Here is a 19,921-nt window from a genome sequence, read left to right as displayed (position 1 = left end):
GGCCGAGACGGGTGGATCACAAGGTCAGGAGATCGAGACCACCCTGACTAACACGGTGAAACCCCATCTCTACTAAAAATACAAAAAAAAAAAAAAAAAAAAATTAGCTGGGCGTGGTGGCGGGCGCCTGTAGTCCCAGCTACTCGGAAGGCGGAGGCAGGAGAATGGCGTGAACCCGGGAGGCGGAGCTTGCAGTGAGCCGAGATCGCCCCACTGCACTCCAGCCTGGGCGACAAAGCGAGACTCCACCTCAAAAAAAAAAAAAAAAAAAAAAAAGAGACTGGGGCCATCGTGTCCAGCCATTCTCTGCGTGCTCTTAAGGGTCCATGTATTTGTGCCTGAAACAGTCCTGGGAGTCAGGAGACCCAGTTCTGTTTTCAGCTGAAGTAAGTCCCTTCTTTTCTTTCCTTGAGCCCAGAAGATCAAGGTTACAGTGAGCTGTGATTGCACTACTGCACCAAAAAAAAAAAAAAAGAAAGAAAGAAAAAAAGGTTGACCTCGCCCAAGAAACAGTTTTCTGTAGCTGCCAAGTCTGGTTGCTCTGCGGCAGCAGACTGGAGCACAGACTTCTGAGAGGACACCTGGGAGATGGCCATGAGTGGAGGAGGACTGCTAGAGTTAACAGTGATCCTGGTTTGCCTAGCGCTTTTCTGGTTTTAGCACTCAACGTCCTGGGTTAGACAATCTGTGAAGTCCCAACCAGAACTATGATATTTTCCCTTACCCTAGTATCTGGATGTCTACATTCTACTGGGTTCATTCGCCTTTCCAGAATGCTCTTCACCCATGATGGGATCGTTTGCTATGTAAAAATAGGATACTAACACAAGTGTGATCTAATTTGAAATTGTAAAATACTTCCAGCTAATAATTCACATAGCATCTAACAGATGTTGCTGGCTTTCTCTTGAAATTTAAATTATCCTACAGTGCCCTGTAAATCTAGGGCAGTGCCCCGAAGCACCTCAGTGCAGTATGGGAACCATGGCTTGAAAGTGTAAAGCATTACTAGAGATAAACAGGAATATTAAATAATAACAAAAGAGTTAGCTCCTCAGGAAGATATATCAGTTCCAAATGTATAGACACCTAATAACATAGCTTCAAAATATATAAAACAAATGTTGGCAGAATTAACAGCAGAGATAGATGAATTCACATTTGTATACCTCTCTCAATAGCTGGTAGAAAAAGCATATAATAAATTCAGTAGAGATAAATGTAGTGGGAAACCTCTGTAGAGATTTAAGCAGAAGAGTCATATGACCTGATTTACATTTCAAAAACATCACTGTGGCTCATAATCCATTTTACAGATAGGGAAATGGAAACTTGAAGAGGCTTCATAATTTATCTAAGGCTACCCAGTGGGTTAAGTGGTAGAGACAAGACTAAAGTCCAGACCCAGTCATCTCCAAAGTCAACGTTCTTAACCACCATGATATATTACTGTCTGGCAAGAATTGTGTCTGTAAAGGGAACTATGCCATTTAAAAATCAGTATGTTCTTGGGAATTTTTAGTAACCAGTATTAATGTTAATTGCATTCCTTTATAACTGAGTTCCAGCGGCTATTACCCCTATTTTGAAGAATCTAAAAGAACGACATGGACCCATGAATAGAGAAATTGGAAACTGAACAATTCCTTCCAGTGGTCTCCATTTTGACTCCTAGTCCCATTTTAAGATAAATGAAGCACTTCAAGATTTTCAGAGAAGATTATGCAGCAATATTTTCCTAATGTTTTTAGTGGATGAAGTATGTTCTGCTCCTTAAAAAGACACCTATATGTTGGGTTTCAAGTTACTGTTTTCAGAATCCAAGAGAAATCTAACACTATAAAACAATGCCAAGAGCAAATGAAGGAAAACACAAATCTAAAGGGGCTCCCCTGCCCATCGTTTTGATTCTTCAAAAGTTTCTGAAAACGTATGAGAAGCACTGTGCACAGTCTCAGACGTCTGTGTGTCCAGCCATCAAAAGTGACCTGAAAAGCAGCATTGACAGTGACCAGGTGCTCAGGAAGGTGAGTGTATGGTCTTGTTTTCTTATTCTTCTCTAAAATGAACTGGCTAGGGTTTACTCCCAAGCCACATGGGTCCTCAGTCCTTGTGTAACCTCCCAAGGGGTTCTTCCTGCCCGCCGCACAAATAAAGACCACAGCATTGTAGTAAAAAAAGAGTTTGATTGACACCAGGCCAGCCACGCCACGCAAAAGACGAAGTTATTACTCAAATCAGTCTCTCCGAAAATCAGGATTGAGGTTTTTAAGGGTAACTTGGTGGGTAGGGAGGGGGTCACAAAGTGGGGAATGCTGATCTGTCAGGTTGAAGATGAAATCATAGGGAGTTGAAGCTGTCCTCTTGCACTGAGTCAGCTCCTGGGTAGGGTCCACAAGACCAGATGAGCCAGCTTATCCATCTGAGTGGCGCCAGCTGGTGCTTTGGAACACAGGGCCTGCAAACTATCTCAAGCAGCGAGCTCAGGTTTTACAACAGTGACTCCTAAACCATAATTTCTAATCTTGTGGCTAATTTGTTAGTCCTGCAAAGACAGCCTAGTCCCTAGTCAAGAAGGGGTTTGTTTTGGGAAAGGGTTGTTATTGTCTTTGTTTCAAAGTTAATCTATTAACATAAACTAAGTTCCTCCCCAAGTTAGTCGGGCCTGTGCCCAGGAATGAGCAAGGACAGTTTGAAGGTTAAAAGCAAGAAGGAGTTGGTCAGGTCAGATTTCTTTCACTGTCATAATTTTCTCAGCTATAATTTTTGCAAAGGTGGTTTCACTTGCAAACCCAGAGCTGGCTGTGTCACCCGCTCTGCATTCCTGACTGAGTGGAGTCCAAAGCCTGGCTTGCCTGCTCAGCCCTTCTCCTCCCTTCCCGCTTTGACCTCCACGGCTGCCCCTCCCATCCCTTCCAGCGGGCCTGTTCTCACACCACTTTCCTGGAAGGACCACCGGCCCTCCTCCACATCTGGAAAGCCCAGCTTGAAAGTCAGCACTTTGGTTATCACTGCAGGACCTCTGCTCCCAGCGCTCCAGCCACCCCCACTGACCCCTCCAAGTGAGGGCCTCCTTCTCTTGGCTGCTGATGCGTCCCTGCCGTGAGGTCAGACCTGCTCTTGCCCGCGCCTCCCCTCCTGAGGCCAGCTCACTTGGAGTAAGACCAGCAATCAGAATTCTGACTCCAAAAGCACTGGGTTTCAGAAAATATTCTGATGTCATATCTTTTCTGAGATTAAATCTAGGGCTTGGATGTGAGGGGGAAAGAGGAGAGGAGAGGTCAGCACCGAGATGAAATGGGTAACTTGGGAAGCGGGTACCTGACAGACCAGACGGGGGCGCCTGGCACCCCAAACACAGCTGGGCCAGGCCCCAACTCTTCCCTCTGTACTCTGAACTTCCAGTTCCCCAGCTGCTGCTCCCTCTTTCCTTTCCTTCCCCCAAGGCTCTTTCCACCCAGCACATCCTCCACTCTGCCCTCCCTCATCCACCCCCAGTCTCTCTAATCCTTCCTTTCAGTGTCTTAGCTGGGGTCCCTGCAATTTTCTCCCTGCTCATCCCAATGGACGACCTTCCCAGAACCAGCCCTTTTGTGGTAAAATTGTTCGTAAGTCTTTTTTTTTTAAACTGCAGTTCTTATAATCAGCCTCCACTACGTAATTATAAGGGCTAATCATAACTTGTTCAAACTAGTTCCTTCAGCAATATTCAATTATTTGTTTCACTGCAGTCACTGTCAGAAATCCAGTTAACCTCATGACCCCATATGTAAGTGTCAGCCTGCATCAGCACCACCATAAGGGCTGTTTATGTTGGGTGGGTTGCTTGGGTGGGGTCTCCATTATGATTTTGAATATCATTAAAATAAAAGTCTCATGAGGTAATCATTATTATTTTTACTCCATAAGAGGCACTCAGACAATTTCCTTTCTTTTCTATTTTGTTAAAGAAGAAAAAAGAGGCTGGGTGTGGTGGCTCAGGCCTATAGTCGCAGAACTTTGGGAGGCTGAGGTGGGAGGTTTGCTTGAGGCTGGGAATTTGAGACCAGCCTGGGCAACATGGTGAGACTCGTCTCTACAAAAAAATTAAAAAATTAGCCAAGTGTGGTGTCACCCACCTGTAGTCTCAGCTACTTGGTAGGCTGAGGTAGGAGGGTTGCTTGAGCCTGGGAGCTTGAGGCTGCAGTGAGCTATGATCACCCGACTGTACTTCAGTCTGGGTGACAGAGTGAGACTCAGAAGGAAGGAAGGAAGGAAGGAAGGAAGGAAGGAAGGAAGGAAGGAAGGAAAGAAGGAAGGAAGGAAGGAGGAAGGGAGGGAGGAAGGAAGGGGAAGGAGGGAGCAAGGAAGGAAGGAAGGAAAGAAGGAAGAAGGAAGGAAGGAGGGAAGGAAGGAAGGAAGGAGAGAAGGAAGGAGGGAAGGAAGGAAGGAAGGAGAGAAGGAAGAAGGTAAGGAAGGAAGGAGGAAGGGAGTGAGGGAGGAAGGAAGGAAGGAGAGAGGGAGGGAAGGAAGGAAGGAAGGAAGGAGAAGAGAGGAGAGGAGAGGCGAGGGGAGGGAGCAAGGAAGGAAGGAAAGAAGGAAGAAGGAAGAAAGGAAGGAAGGAAGGGAGGGAGAAGGAGGAAGGGAGAAAGGATGGAGGGAGGAAAGGAAGGAAGGAGGGAAGGAAGGAAGGAGGGAAGGAAGGAGGGAAGAAAAGAGGGAAGGAAGGAGGGAAGGAAGGGAGGGAGGGAGGAAGGAAGGAGGGAAAGAGGGAGGAGGGAGGGAAGGAATAAAGGAAGGAAGGAAGGAGAAGAAAGGAGAGGAGAGAAGAGGGGAGGGGAGGGGAAGGAGCATGGAAGGAAGGAAAGAAGGAAGAAGGAAGGAAGGAGGGAGGGAGGAAGGGAGGAAAGGAAGGAAGGAGAGGAAAAGGGAAGGGAGGGGAGAGGAAGGGAGGGGAGGGAGGGAGCAAGGAAGGAAGGAAAGAAGGAAGAAGGAAGGAAGGAGGGAAGAAAGGAAGGAAGGAAAGGAGGGGGAGAGAGGAAGAGAGGGAGGGAGGAAAGAAGGAAGGAAGGAGGGAAGGAAGGAGGTAGGGAAGGAGGGAGGAAGGGAAGGAGGGAGGAAGGAAAGAGGGAGGGAGGGAAGGAAGAAAGGAAGGAAGGAAGGAGAAGAGAAGAGAGGAGAGGAGAGGGGAGGAGAGGGAACAAAGAAGGAAGGAAAGAAGGAAGAAGGAAGAAAGGAAGGAAAGGAGGGGGAGGGAGGAAGGAAGGAGGGAGGGAAGGAAGGAAGGGGGGAAGGAATGAAGGAGGGAAGGAAAGAGGGAGGGAAGGAAGGAAGGAGGGAAGGAAGGAGGGAGGGAAGGAAAGAGGGAAGGCAGGAGGGAAGGAAGGACAGAAGGAAGGAGGAAAGGAAGGAAGGGAGGGAGGAAGGAAGGAAGGTGAGAGGGAGGAGGGAGGGAAGGAATAAAGGAAGGAAGGAAGGAAGGAGAAGAGAGGAGAGGAGAGAAGAAAGATGCTGTCTTTTTCTTACACTCCAGTTTATGCTTGTAAGATCTGATGACTCCCCACCAAGAATCCTACCAGTTTCCTTGGAACCTTTGCTCATGACAATTCAAGATGAGTGTTACACACTGGCGAAAGAGATCTGCATCTGGGGCCTTCCACTGAGCAACCCAGAGATTGCCAGACTTGTGAGTTACGGTTTTAAAAATATTTCTTCAAACCTTAGAATTGAATATAAGCACATTATATCATGTGTTCCAGCTGTAGTTCATGTGGTTGCTGACTGATATGCTACAAGGTTTTCTCTAAAACAAAACAAAAACCAACACTATATTTTAAGTTAAATATTTCAAACATTAAAATGGAGAAAATATTAGAACTGACATCCATGGACCCATGACCCAAATGTAATATATTTTTTAAAGGCTTAAAATTTGCAGGTATTGACAAATATATTATTACATATGCATGCATGTGTTTATTTACAAAGATGGAATTACACTGTGTATATGATTTCATGACTCACTCTTTTACTCACATTATGTTGTCAAGATTTCTCCATGTTTATAAATTTTGACTGCTATCATATCACACATAACCTTCATTCTTGAAAGATAGTTTTGCTGGGGATACAATTATAGATTAACTTTTTTTTTTTTTTTTTTGAGACAGAGTCTCACGGTGTTGCCCAAGCTGGAGTGCAGTGGCCTGATCTCGGCTCACTGCAACCTCCGCCTACCAGGTTCAAGCAATTCTCCTGCCTCAGCCTCCCCAGTACCTGGGATTATAGGCACCCACCACCACACTTGACTAATTTTTTTTTTTTTTTTTTTTGAGACGGAGTCTCGCTGTGTCGCCCAGGTTAGAGTGCAGTGGCACGATCTCAGCTTACTGCAAGCTCCGCCTCCCAGGTTCAAGCGATTGCCCTGCCTCAACCTCCCAAGTAGCTGGGACTACAGGTGTGTGCCACCATGCCTGGCTAATTTTTGTGTGTGTGTGTGTGTGTGTGTTTTTTTTTTTTTTTTTTTGAGACAGAGTCTGGCTCTGTCGCCCAGGCTGGAGTGCAGTGGCGCGATCTCGGCTCACTGCAACCTCCATCTCCCGGGTTCAAGTCATTCTCTTGCCTCAGCCTCCCGAGTAGCTGGGACCACAGGTGCCCGTCACCACGCCCAGCTAATTTTTTGTATTTTTTAGTAGAGATGGTGTTTCACCGTGTTAGCCAAGATGGTCTTGATCTCCTGACCTCGTGATCCGCCCCCCTCGGGCTCCCAAAGTGCTGGGATTACAGGCCTGAGCCACCGTGCGTGGCCTAATTTTTGTGTTTTTAGTAGGCACGGGGTTTTGCCATGTTGGCCAGGCTTGTCTTGAACTCCTTACCTCAAGTGATCTGCCCCCCTCAGCCTCGCGAAGTGCTGGGATTACAGGAGTGAGTCCAGCCAATTTTTGTAGAGACAGGGTTTCACTATGTTGGCCAGGCTGGTCTCAAACTCCCAGCCTCGGGTGATTCACCCACCTCAGCACCCAGCAGATTAACTATTTTTTTAAAAAACCAAACTTCTGTTATTACTAGTGAGAAGTCATATATAGGACTTTACTTCTGAAAAGGGCAAATCCGATAATTCAGACCAACTCTTTCACTGAAGACACACACACACACACACACACGCACGCACGCGCGCACACACACACACACATATTAGGCAAGGAATCTAAGAGAGTCTGGGAGGAGACCCAGGCAGGAGAACATCACAGAGGCAATTATGTCTACAGGCATTTTATTTGTTAGAAGGCAGCTGAGAAGCTGAGAAACTTAACAGAGCTTTTGACAATCTTTCCAATGCTAGGAGACACAGACTTCCTGGGGAAGCCCTAATACATTTTCTTGTGCTTTGATTTGAGACCATGAAGGGTCATAGCCTAAGAGCAAAGCCGAACTGCAGGTAGACAGGTCCTCAAGGGACTATAGATTGATTTCTGATAATCTCAAGTCCTGAAATTAGATTGAAGGAGGCTGGATTGCTGCTGCCCTCATGGGTCCAGAAGCATATGAAAATAACCCCTGGAAGACAATTACAATGTCTTATGCCTCAAATTACAAATTATACCTGTGAACAAGTTTGTGGGGGTTTGTTTGTTCATTTGTTTGTTTTTGAGACAGTCTCATTCTGTTGCCCAGGCTGGAGTGCAGTGGCATGATCACGGCTCATTGCAGGCTCCACCTTCTAGGTTCAAGCGATTCCCCTGCCTCAGCCTCCCCAGCAGCTGGGACCACAGGCATGTGCCACCAGGCCTGGCTAACTTTTAGATTTTTAGTAGAGACAGGGTTTTGCCATTTTGGCTAGGCTGGTCTCAAATTCCTGACCTCAGGGGATCTGTCCACCTCAGCCTCCCAAAGTGCTGGGGTTACAGGCATAAGCCACCATGCCCACCCTAAAATCTTAATAAATGGGTTTAACAGCATTTTGATAGATATAGAGAGATAATTAGTTTAAAAAAGGACAGATCAGAAGAAAATATCCAGAAAGAATGAAGCATGAAATAATAAAAGAAAGAAAAGTTGGAAGAAAAGGTAAGAGGCATAAGTAGATAAGCTAGTCACTGTGGCTTGTGCCTGTAATCCCAGCACTTTGGGAGGCCAAAGTGGGAGTAACACTTGAGGCCATGAGTTTGAGACCAGCCTGAGCAACATAGCAGGACCTCGTCTCTAAAAAAAATAAAAAACAAAATTAATGAGCCAGATGTGGTGGCACATGCCTTTGATTTGAGACCATGAAGGGTCATAGCCTAAGAACAAAGCCAAACTGCAGGTAGACAGGTCCTCAGGGACTATAGATTGATTTCTGATAATCTCAAGTCCTGAAATTAGATTGAAGGAGGCTGGTTTACTGCTGCCCTCATGGGTCCAGAAGCATATGAAAATAACCCCTGGAAGACAATTACAATGTCTTATACCTCAAATTACAAATTATACCTGTAAACAAGTTTGTGGGGGTTTGTTTGTTCGTTAGTCCCAGTTACTCAGGAAGCAGAGACAGGAAGATTACTTGAGCTCAGGCGGTGGAGGCTACAGTGAGCCATGACCACACCATTGCACTCCAACCTGGACAACAGAGCAAGACCCTGTCTCAAAAAAAAAAAAGACACATAGTAGATAAGTGAGATGATGAACATATGTGTAATTGAGTCCCAGAAGGAGAAGAGAATGAGAATGGGGCAAAAGCAATACTTAACTAAACTGGTGAAAGACATAAATCACAAATCCAAATAGAGTTATTAATCCCAAGAAGGTTAAACACAAAGACAATTTAGAAACATCATAATAACACTACTAAAGACCAAAGATAAAGAGAAAATATTAAAATTAGTCAATGAAATAACACATTACCTTCAAAGGAGCTGCAATAAAACTGGTATCTGACTTTTCAACAGAAACAATGGAAGTCAGTTACCAATAGAATATCTTCAAAATGCTGAAGGGAAAATGTCAACTAAGAATTCTATACCCAACAAAAATATTTTTCAAAAATGGAAGTGAAACAAAGGCATTGTCAGACCAACAGAAACTGGAAGAATTTGTCACAAGCAGATCTTCCCTAAAAGAAATACTAAAGCACATTCTTCAAAGAAAAATGATCCCAGATGGAAGGTTGGAGGTGCAAGAAGAATCAAAGAGCCATGAAAATGGCTTTCTTATAGAACTTAAAAGAACTGACTGTTAATTTTATATGGAGATATAAGTGGCAAAGAATAAGCAAGACAATCTTGAACACGAAGAACGCAGTGGGAGAATATTCTCTAACAGATATTAAACACTTCTTATAGAGCTACAGAAATTAAGATAGTGTAATATTGCTACAAGTATACATAAATAAACCAATGGGAAAGAATAGAAAGGCTGGAAACAAAGTCTTACCTATATGGACATTTAATTATTGACAAAGATGACAATGCATGGTATTGAGGAAAAGATGGTCTTTTCAATCAATGTTAATGAGACCACTGGAGATAAATGTGGGTGACAAAGAAGCTTGACCCCTACTTCACAACATACCCCCAAATCAAGGCTGATGGATTACAGAGTTGAAAGGCAAAACAATAAAGTTTCTAGAAGATAATATAAGAAAATATCATCATGACTTTGGAGTGGAGAAACACTTTTTTAAAAGTACACAAAAAGGCCGGGCGCAGTGGCTCACGCCTGTAATCCCAGCACTTTGGGAGGCCGAGGCAGGCGGATCACGAGGTCAGGAGATCGAGACCATCCTGGCTAACACGGTGAAACCCCGTCTCTACTAAAAATGCAAAAAATTAGCTGGGCGAGGTGGCAGGCGCCTGTAGTCCCAGCTACTCGGGAGGCTGAGGCAGGAGAATGGCGTGAACCCGGGAGGCGGAGCTTGCAGTGAGCCGAGATCCCGCCACTGCACTCCAGCCTGGGCGACAGAGCGAGACTCCGTCTCAAAAAAAAAAAAAAAAAAAAAAGTACACAAAGAGCACTAATCATAAAAGAAAAGATTGATTAAGTTAGACTCCATTAAAATTAACAACTTTCATTCATCAAGAATCACCATTCAGAGAGTGAAAAGGCAAGCCACAGAACTGGAAAAGATATTTGCTACATATATAATCAAAAAGGATTCTTAGGCAGTATGTATATATAACTCCCACACATCATTAAGAAAAACACAAATTATCCAATAGAAATGTGGTCAAGAAACTTGAATAGGCACTTAACACACACACACACACACACACACACAAAAACCCATCAAATAGCCAATAAAAATATTAAGAGGTGCTCAACCTCATTAGGAATGAGTAGAATTCAAATAAAAAACATGAAGATATACCAATACACAGCCACTGAAATAGTGAAAATACAAATACATCATCATGTGTTGGTGAGGAACTGGAGCAACTGGAATTTTTATACACTGTGGTGGGAGTGTATATTCACACAGTCACCTTGGAAAACTGTACTGCAATATCTACTGATTGCAAAGTCTGTGATCCAGCAGTTCCACTCTCAGTATATATCCAACATGAATGTATGTACATGGGCACCAGGAGATTTATAGAAAAATGTTCATGGAAATCAAGAACTGGAAACAACCCAAATTTCCATCAACAATAGAATAAATAAATAAATTGTGGCATATTCATATAGTGGAACACTAGGTAGCAATGAAAATGAACTAACTGTAGCTATACAAAAATAAAATATGATGACTCTCACAAACATAATGTCGTACAAATGATGAGAGATACAAAAGAATGAATACTGTATGCTTGCATTCATGTAAAGTTCAAAAAACAGGTACAACTATAATGTTTGATTATCACAAAATTATGTTTAGGGAAGAAGGAGGAAGTAGAGAACAGGAAAGGACACTAGTAGTCATTTTCTAGTCTCTTACTTAAAAAAAAAAATCCCTTATTTTATTTCTTTGAAATGTGCTAACGTTATTTTGTATTCTGTCTAATAGTTTCAATAATCTGAATTATTTGGGGTTGATACTGTGATCTCTTGCTCCTACTGGCTCTTACTCATGGTGACACCAATTTGTGTGTTTTGTGATTTCTTTTTTACTATTAACTCATATTTCCTGGGAAAATGGTTGTGGCAATTTCCTAAGCTCTGGTTTGAAGAGAGCTTCCTCTTCAGGGCTTGAATTTGTGTCTGCCATTCACTCTGGATGCTACCATCCCAGGGTTACATTAAATTAAATTCTTGACCTGTGATTTATTTGAACCATCCAGATGGTTAATTAACGCAGGGTGCAAAACTGTATTAGAACTAGTTTGTGAGTTCTCAGGGGATATATTTTTTCCTTATATTTATCAGTCTGAGATAGGCAATTTTCCCTAAAGTCCTTTGGGAAAAAGGAGATTAGGTTTTTATTTCTAGTTATCCTTACTTGAAGAGAATAAAACTATGGCCCACTTTGTATTTGGGGTCATAACTTCATGCAGCATTTTCTGCTGGACTCCTTGTCTCCAGTGGCTATGACTTTATCTCCTATTCCCTGGACTCCACGATCCATGAAAACCAACTACTGTTTTAGTGATGCTCTCAAAGGAAAAGCTGATGTCAATGCTCTGCATACCTCACTGGGCTCCCACTTTCTCGCATTCATTGACCTTTGGGTATTCCTGGCTAAACTGCCAGCCAATCGACACATTTTAAAAAGAGATTTTTTTTTTAATCTTTAGAAGAAAACATACAGGAAAAGCTTCATCACCTTGGATTTGGCAATTATTTCTTGGAAATGACACCAAAGGCACAGGCAAACAAAAGAAAAAGTAGATAAATTGGACTACATCAAAATGTAAAATTTCCATGCACCAAAGGACATAATCAATGAAGTGAAGAGGCAAACTTATGCAATGGGAAAAATAATTGCATGTTATATATCTGATAAAGTGTTAACATCTATAATCTATATGTAAAAAAAAAAAAATCTGCTATAACTTGGCTGGGTGTGGTGGCTCATGTCTGTAATCCCAGCACTTCAGGAAGCTGAGGCAAACAGACTGTTTGAGTCCAAGAGTTCAAGACCAGCCTGGCAACGTGGTGAAATCCTATCTCTACAAAAAAATTAGCCTGGCATGCTGGCATGCACCTTTAGTTCCAGTTGCTCAGGAGGCTGAGGCGGGAGGATTGCCTGAGCACGGGAGGTGGAGGTTGCAGTGAGCCGAGATCACACCATTGCACTCCAGCCTGGGTGACAGAGTGAAACCTTGTCATGAAAAAAAAAAAAAAAAAAAAAAGGAAAAAAGAAAAAGAAAACTGTTACAACTCAACAGCAAAACAGCAAGCAACCTGATTTTTTTTTTTTTTTTTTTTTTGAGATGGTGTCTCTCTGTCACCCAGGCTGGAGTGCAATGGTGTGACCCATCTCAGCTCACTGCAACCTCCACCTCTCAGGTTCAAGTGATACTTGTGCCTCAGTCTCCCAAGTAGTTGAGACTACAGGTGCGCACCACCATGCCGGGCTAATTTTTAAAAAATATTTTTAGTAGAGACATGGTTTTACCATGTTGGCCAGGCTGGTCTGGAACTCCTGACCTTGAGCAGTCCACCTGCTTTGGCCTCCCAAAGTGCCGGGATTACAGGTGTGAGCCACCATGCCTGGCCACAACCTGATTTAAAATAGGCAAGGAATTTAAATAGACATGCATCAAAGAAGATATACAGATGGCCAATACATGCATGAAAAGATGTTCAACATCACTAATCACTAAGGAAATGCAAATCAAAAGCACAATGACATGCCAACCTCACTATCAACAAAAAAAACCAAGTGTTGGCAAGGATGCGGAAAAGTTGGAACCTTGTGCACTGTTGGTGGCAATGTAAAATGGTGTAGCCAGTATGGAAAACAGTATGATGGTTCCTCAAAAAATTAAAAATAGAATGACCATATAATCCAGCAATACCACTTGTGAATATATACCCCAAATAATTAAAAGCAGGATCTCAAAGAGAGATTTCTATACCCATATTGACAGCTCCATTATTCATGATAGCCAAAAGGTGGAAGCAACCCCAGATGAATGAATAAACAAAACGTGGTGTATACAGACAATGGAATATTATTCAGCCTTCAAAAGGAAGGAAACTCTGACACATGTTGCAGCATGAGATGAACCTTGAGGACATTGTGCTAAGTGAATAAGCCAGTCACAAAATGACAAATACTGTAGAACTCTACTTACATGATGGACCTAGAGTAGTCAGATTTATAGAGAGAGAAAATAGAATGGTGGTTACCAGGGTCTGCTGAAAGAGGAGAATAGGGAGTTATTATTTAATAAGTAGAGTTTCAGTTTTGTAAGATGGAAAGAGTTCTGGAGATGGATGGTGGTTAGGATTGCACGACAATGTGAATGCTTCATGCCACTGAACTGTATACTTAAAAATGGCTGCCGGGAGCGGTGGCTCAAGCCTGTAATCCCAGCACTTTGGGAGGCCGAGACGGGCGGATCACGAGGTCAGGAGATCGAGACCATCCTGGCTAACACGGCGAAACCCCGTCTCTACTAAAAAATACAAAAGAAACTAGCCGGGCGAGGTGGCCGGCACCTGTAGTACCCGCTACTTGGGAGGCTGAGGCAGGAGAATGGCGTAAACTCGGGAGGCGGAGCTTGCAGTGAGCCGAGATCTGGCCACTGCACTCCAGCCTGCGCGACAGAGCGAGACTCCGTCTCAAAAAAAAAAAAAAAAAAAAAAAAAAGAGAGAAAAGAAATACATTTTTTAAGTTACTTTAAATATGTATCCTGCAATTTTAGTTGCTTTTATTCAGAGCGTCAGTCGGGGTACCCAGTCCACTCAAGCTGGAAATAAGATGCTGTCCATGCATGTTAAAAGTGATCCTTAATATTTCCTTAAATGTAGCCCTCTTGCTAATCTGGGGGCTGCTGAGGAATTATATCTTGGATAGCATGGTCCTTGCCCACGGCAGTACTAGTGCCAAAGGAGTGACGCACAAACCTCTGATTAGGAGCTTTAGGACCCATTCAATAACCTATTTAGCACAGACCGATGTTAACATAGGCACTGACATGCCACATTGGCTCCTCTGTCAGAAACACGGCTTGCGGCATCCAATCCAGCACTCAAACGAGGCACCTCTCATTAAAGAGGCCTTGGGCACCAGCTCTGTAGTTAAGGTTGCAAGTGCCTTTTTAATCTCTGCCAAGGTATAATTTGGAATCCTATATCTGACCATGTCATTACCTCAAAAAACTGAATTCTCCAAACTCCACCAAAGCCTCTTCTAGGCTGAAATTATGAACTGAAGGGATCCTCAGGATGTGATGGCTCTAATTGCAAAAAGGTGACCTGTCTTCTCAGGCTGCCATAATAAAGTACCACAGACTGGGTGGATTAACGAGCAGAAATTTATTTTCTCACAGCCCTGGAGGCTAGTCGTATCAAGTTGACAGGGTTGGGCCAGGTGCAGCAGGTCACGCCGGTAATCCCAGCATTTTGAAGGGGAGGGGATCATTTGAGCCCAGGAGTTCAAGATCAGTGTGGGCAACAAAGCGAGACTCCTGTCTCTACAAAAAACAAAATTAGCCGGGCATGGTGGCACACACCTGTAGTCCCAGCTACTCAGGAGGCTGAGGCAGGAGGATCGCTTGACCCCAGGAAGTCAAGGCTGCAGTGAGCTGTGATAGCACCACTGTACCCCGGGCTGGGTGACAGAGGGAGACCCTGTCTCAAAAGAAAAAAAAAAAACTTGACAGGATTGGTTTCTTCTGAGGTCTCTCTCATTGGCTTGCAGATGGCCACCTTCTTCCTGTGTCTTCCCCGGTCTTCCCTCTGTACATGAGTGTCCAAGCTTACTCTTCTTATAAGGACACCAGTCATATTGGGTTAAGGCTTACTCTAATGACCTCATTTTAACTTAATTACCTCTTTAAATACCCTATCTCCAAATACAGTCACATTCGGAGGAACTGGGGGTTAGGATTCCCAGATAAGAATTTGGGTGGGGGGTTGGCCGGGCGCGGTGGCTCAAGCCTGTAATCCCAGCACTTTGGGAGGCCAAGAAGGGCGGATCACGAGGTCAGGAGATCGAGACCATCCTGGCTAACATGGTGAAATCCCGTCTCCACTAAAAAAATACAAAAAACTAGCCGGGCGAGGTGGCGGGCGCCTGTAGTCCCAGCTACTTGGGAGGCTGAGGCAGGAGAATGGCGTAAACCCAGGAGGCGGAGCTTGCAGTGAGCTGAGATCCGGCCACTGCACTCCAGCCTGGGCGACAGAGCGAGACTCAGTCTCAAAAAAAAAAAAAAAAAAAAAGAATTTGGGTGGGGGGCACAATTTAGCCCATAACAACATCTAAAATAATAATTTGCAATATATCTTCTCTCTTTATAAAGCTTGATGTTTCCCTTGTAATTCTTCAATGACTCTTTGTTTTAAAGGGAAAGTATTTTATTTTCATGCCACCTTTTCCTCAGATAATTAGAAAGGTATCTTGGGGCGAAAATGTTGAGGTAATTAACATGATGGACTTGTAAGCAACATTTTAAAGCACAGAGCATAGTTGTCATCATTATGTAAGCATTTTTTATATCTTGCATTCTTAGGCTTTGCTTCTGGAATCGAAGGAGCACACCACCTGCCCGTTTACCACCCTAGAAATCATTGATTGCAAAATGGATCTGTGGTCTCTAGAGCGACTTGGGAAGGCTCTGCGGTTCAGTAGTTTGCGTTCTCTTGTCCTCGATTACTGCAAGTAAGGCTGGAATTCCTGCAGGGCTCTTACTGCTGTCAGCTGAGGGAAGCAAAGATGGGGAGGGTTGAGGGGGTTGCATGTCCAGTTTCCTTGCACCTTATCAAGGCATGGCTGAAGAGGACCCTCTAAAACCTTCTTAGAGTTAATGTTTCTGAGTAAATATTAGAGTTCTCAAGAAGAGTCACTTTCATTTGTTTATTCTTTCTACAAATATTTGTTGAAGGCTAGTTTATGCAAGATATTGTGCTCAGTGCTAAGAAAGATACAAATATAGAAGGCGATGCTGCTGTTCCAAGGTGTCCTTGGTACAGTAGAGAAGAGATGCTCTTAATGCAAGGTAGAAAATCTGAAGACCACAAAAGATGCCATGTATATTATTTTGGTAGTTTGGACAAGGGAAACCACAATTCCCTAGGTGATGGGTCTTTCTACTTCATCAGATGAGGAGGTAGAAAGAAAACTGTGGTGGGCTGGGCACAGTGGCCCTCACCTGTAATCCCAGCATTCTGAGAGGCTGAGATGGGAAGATCACTTGAGCTGAGGTGGGGGATGAAAGCTGTGGTGAGCTGAGATCCTATCACTGCATTCCAGCCTGAGTGACAGAGCAAGACTCTGTCTCAAAAAGAAAACAGAAGAAAGACAGAAAGAGGAAGGAAGGAGGGAAAGAGGGAAGGACGGAAGGAAGGAAGGAAGGAAGGAAGGAAGGAAGGAAGGAAGGAAGGAAGGAAAGAAGGGAGGGACGGAGGGAGGGAGGGAAAGAGGGAGGGAAAGGTGTGGTGTTAGGGAGCAGTGGAGCAAGTCCTTCAGAGCTGGAGTACCAAGCATGTTAGGGGAGTGTCCACAAGATGAGAATAATAATAATACTCCCAGCTAATGGTTAATAAGTGTTTATTGTGTGCCAAACACGATGCAGGAATGAGCTCATTTATCCTCCCAACAACCTCATGAGCTATGCACCATTACTATCCCTAGACTGTGGAGGAGGTCCACAGACTTGTTCAAGGCTATTCAGCCCCCCGGGGATGGAACCTTGATATGGATCCAGGTTGTCTGAATCAGAGACCACCTCTGATCCATGACACTAGATTCCCTGGGGTCTGTAAGTTGCCGTCCACGAACAACTTCAAACTGTGTGTATGATCTGGAGTAAGTCACAGAACCTTTCTGGTCTGTAATGAAATGATCTCCCCCACTCCAGGAGTCTGTGATTCTGTGACTCTTCCCATGCAATTGAGTGGGGCCTTAAACTCAAAAGGCCAGTGGGCTGTGAGGAGAGAGGAGATTCGAGCCTGAGAAGTGGTAGCCCAGAGATGCAGAACTGGGATCCGGTCAGGGCCCTGGTGGTAAAAGCTGGGGAGAGAGTATTCTCTGTGGAGGTTCTCAGGGTTTCTGAAATGCTGGGAGGAACATCAGGCAGGGTCTTGTAACGGGGGGCAGTAGAAGCCCAAAGCACACAGGACACCATGCAGTGACTGCAGGATCTGCTTACGAGTCCCCCAGCTTCCCGCACTCTATTGGGCAGCACCAGACCCACTGCTAAGAGACCCCTCCAGGCCCCAGCTCCTGGGAGGGGCACCCAGAGACCTGCACTGGTGGGGAGAGAGAAAGAAGAAAGACGGAATGCTCTTGTTCAGGAGACAGCTTGTGGTAATAGTCAGATGACACACCTCCGCTGACGCCAGAACACCTATGTTGTCAGGGTTGCCTAGCTGGGAATCACCACCCGAGACCTTCACACTGGTAACATTGCAGGATACTGGCCTCTGGGGGTTGCAGTTCTCTCCTCGCCGTCTCCACTGAGAGGCTATGAGGTCCATCAGACAGTCCTTTCTCACACAAGCTGCATCCCCATGCCCACCTTGGTAGGTGGCTCAGGGAAGGCCCTCAGTAATTACTTGTTCATGAATTGATACATGTTAAAAGTTATTTCTGTTCATCTTACCCACCTCATTTTAAGGTTCAAGCTTTGACATTCCAAATTCCTTAAAGATGTTGCTTTCCCTCACCAAGCCTCAGTTTCTTGACCCATGGCTTTTACCACTACCTACCCCCAGAGGCTGTGGACAAGGCACAAGATTTCACTTTGCAAAGTAAAGCCTGCAACGCAAGAGGAGGGAACAGCCCTGCTGGAGTCTTTAGGACTCCACCTGTCTCTGCCCTTCCCTGTAGCTCTTCTCTCGGGTTTAGAGCTTGTTCTTCATCCGCTGCCTGGATTGGGTAGTCCCAACCACCTTCTGCTCCCTTTACCCAGAAGGCGCTCAAATTAGGGATCAGCAGAAATGTCGCTAATTACCCTGGAAAGGGCTTTACAATTAATAATCCAGTGAGTGGCACAGGTTTCAAAAGTCACTAATTTGGCCGGGCATGGTGGCTCATGACTGTAATCCCAGCATGTTGGGAGGCCGAGGTGGGCAGATCAGCTGAGGTCAGGAGTTCGAGACTAGCCTGACCAACATAGTGAAACTCTGTCTCTACTAAAAATACAAAAATTAGCCAGGCGTGGTGGCATGTGCCTGTAATCCTTGGTGAATTTCTGAGCAAGACTCCGTCTCAAAAAAAAAAAAAAAGAAAAAGAAAAAAAGAAAGTCACTAATTTGTTTCTATTGTGAAAATTGTCAGATTAAAATGGAGTCACTTGTGTTGAACAACAAGAAAACCTGACAAATAGAGCCAGGGAAGGCCATGAAAGAAGGGCTCTCATGTATAAATGCCTGATAACAAGAACTATCACAAAAGACCCTGCAACAACCACAGCCTTGCACAAGGCCATCATAACCTTACACAAAAAAATACTTCTATGAGGACATCTACCCAGCCACTGTCCAACCTCAGTCTGGTGCCACCCTTGTTATTGATCCTTGTAGTCAAGGATAATTATCTGAAAACAATGATGTAATCCTCCTCACTTTTCATTGAAAGACCTTTGTCTTCCTCTGCCTCCCTGAATATGCGCATAGTTTACCATGGCCTGTGTATTCCCATTCCCATTGCAATTCCAGTTCTGAATAAACAGGCTTCTTTTAGACGGCCTCTCTGTTATTTAAGTTGGCTCTGTCATTTCTTTGTAGATTTGGAAAGGAAGAACTTGAGAGCATTTTCTCAGGCCTGGAGAACAACCAAAGGCTTCAAGGCCTCAGTCTGCGTTATTGTGGTCTGGGACCTCAGAGCGGGCTAAGACTGGGTTTGGTCATCAGCCAGAGTGCCATTTGGTGAGACATGTCCCCCGCTGCCCCCTTCTTATCTTGGCTTTATTCTGTCTTGATTTATACGATCTGTTATAATTCTAATCATATTTTCTCCATTCTTGTTATTTTTACTTGCCTTTTCTTAACCATAAGAGAAGGTCCTTTAGTTAAGTTTGAAAATTAGTGGTGTCATACTGAATATATGTGCTTGGCCAGCTGACATAGTCACTAGGTCTATTTTTTATTACATGGCCTATTATTAATTAATTAATTATTATGATTATTTCTTTATTATTTTATGACTAGGTATTTTATTTCATCAGATGAAAACTTTAAATCCAAATTTGAGGAAGTAGAACTAACATAAAATAGACAATGTATTCTGCTCCCTTCCCCAGCAAGCTGTACCTTGAAGGCAATTACTTGGAATGTTCTGGAGCGCTGGCTCTTCTCAGGCCCATAGCAGACTCTGCGGAGACACAGGGGAAAGACCGGCTGACCCCAGGCTCACCAGACGCTGGAAATCCCCCTCAGCCGCTCCAAGGTAAGTGCTGGGGAACCTGGCACTGAAATCCTGTTGGGGCCACCTAAAAGGAGGACGCTTCGCTCTGTGATTAAAAGTGACCTTCTCAGTGGTCAAGTATGATTCTTCTTCTTGAATATGTGCGGGAGACAAATTAATGGCTCCCAAAGATGTCTTTGCCCTAATCTTCAGAACCTGTGACTATGTCGCCTCACATGGCAAAAGCAACTCTGCCTGTGTAAGTTAAGGATGAGATAGTGAGGTCATCTTCGATCATCCCCGTGGGTCCAGTGTAATCACCAGGATCTTTATAGGAGGGAGGCAGGAGAGTCAGAGAAGATGTGACCGTGGAAGCAGAGGTTAGAGTGATGTGAGGAAGGAGCCAGGAGCCAGGGAACGTAGGCGGCCTCTACAAGGTGGAAAAGACAAGTAAACTAATTTTCCCCAGGGCCTTTAAAGGAATACAGCTCTGCTGACACCTTGACTTT

At 44.3% G+C, this 19,921-nt stretch overlaps 1 protein-coding gene across 1 annotated transcript in view; it reads left to right on the top strand.

The window, feature by feature from the left end:
- The first annotated feature begins 1,847 nt into the window (after positions 1-1,847).
- Positions 1,848-19,921, top strand: part of LOC112619396 — a 72,037-nt gene continuing 53,963 nt past the window's right edge. Inside the window, exons 1-5 of the mRNA XM_025377379.1 lie at positions 1,848-2,027; positions 5,513-5,665; positions 15,577-15,725; positions 18,794-18,934; positions 19,309-19,454. Coding sequence (XP_025233164.1) covers positions 1,848-2,027; positions 5,513-5,665; positions 15,577-15,725; positions 18,794-18,934; positions 19,309-19,454 — 769 coding nt within the window. The remainder of the gene's footprint in view (positions 2,028-5,512; positions 5,666-15,576; positions 15,726-18,793; positions 18,935-19,308; positions 19,455-19,921) is intronic.

The sequence above is a fragment of the Theropithecus gelada genome, chromosome 2 (assembly GCF_003255815.1).
Source record: "Theropithecus gelada isolate Dixy chromosome 2, Tgel_1.0, whole genome shotgun sequence".
NCBI lineage: Eukaryota > Metazoa > Chordata > Mammalia > Primates > Cercopithecidae > Theropithecus > Theropithecus gelada.
Note: the sequence above shows the minus strand (reverse complement) of the source record. Positions and strands in the feature narration are given on the sequence as shown.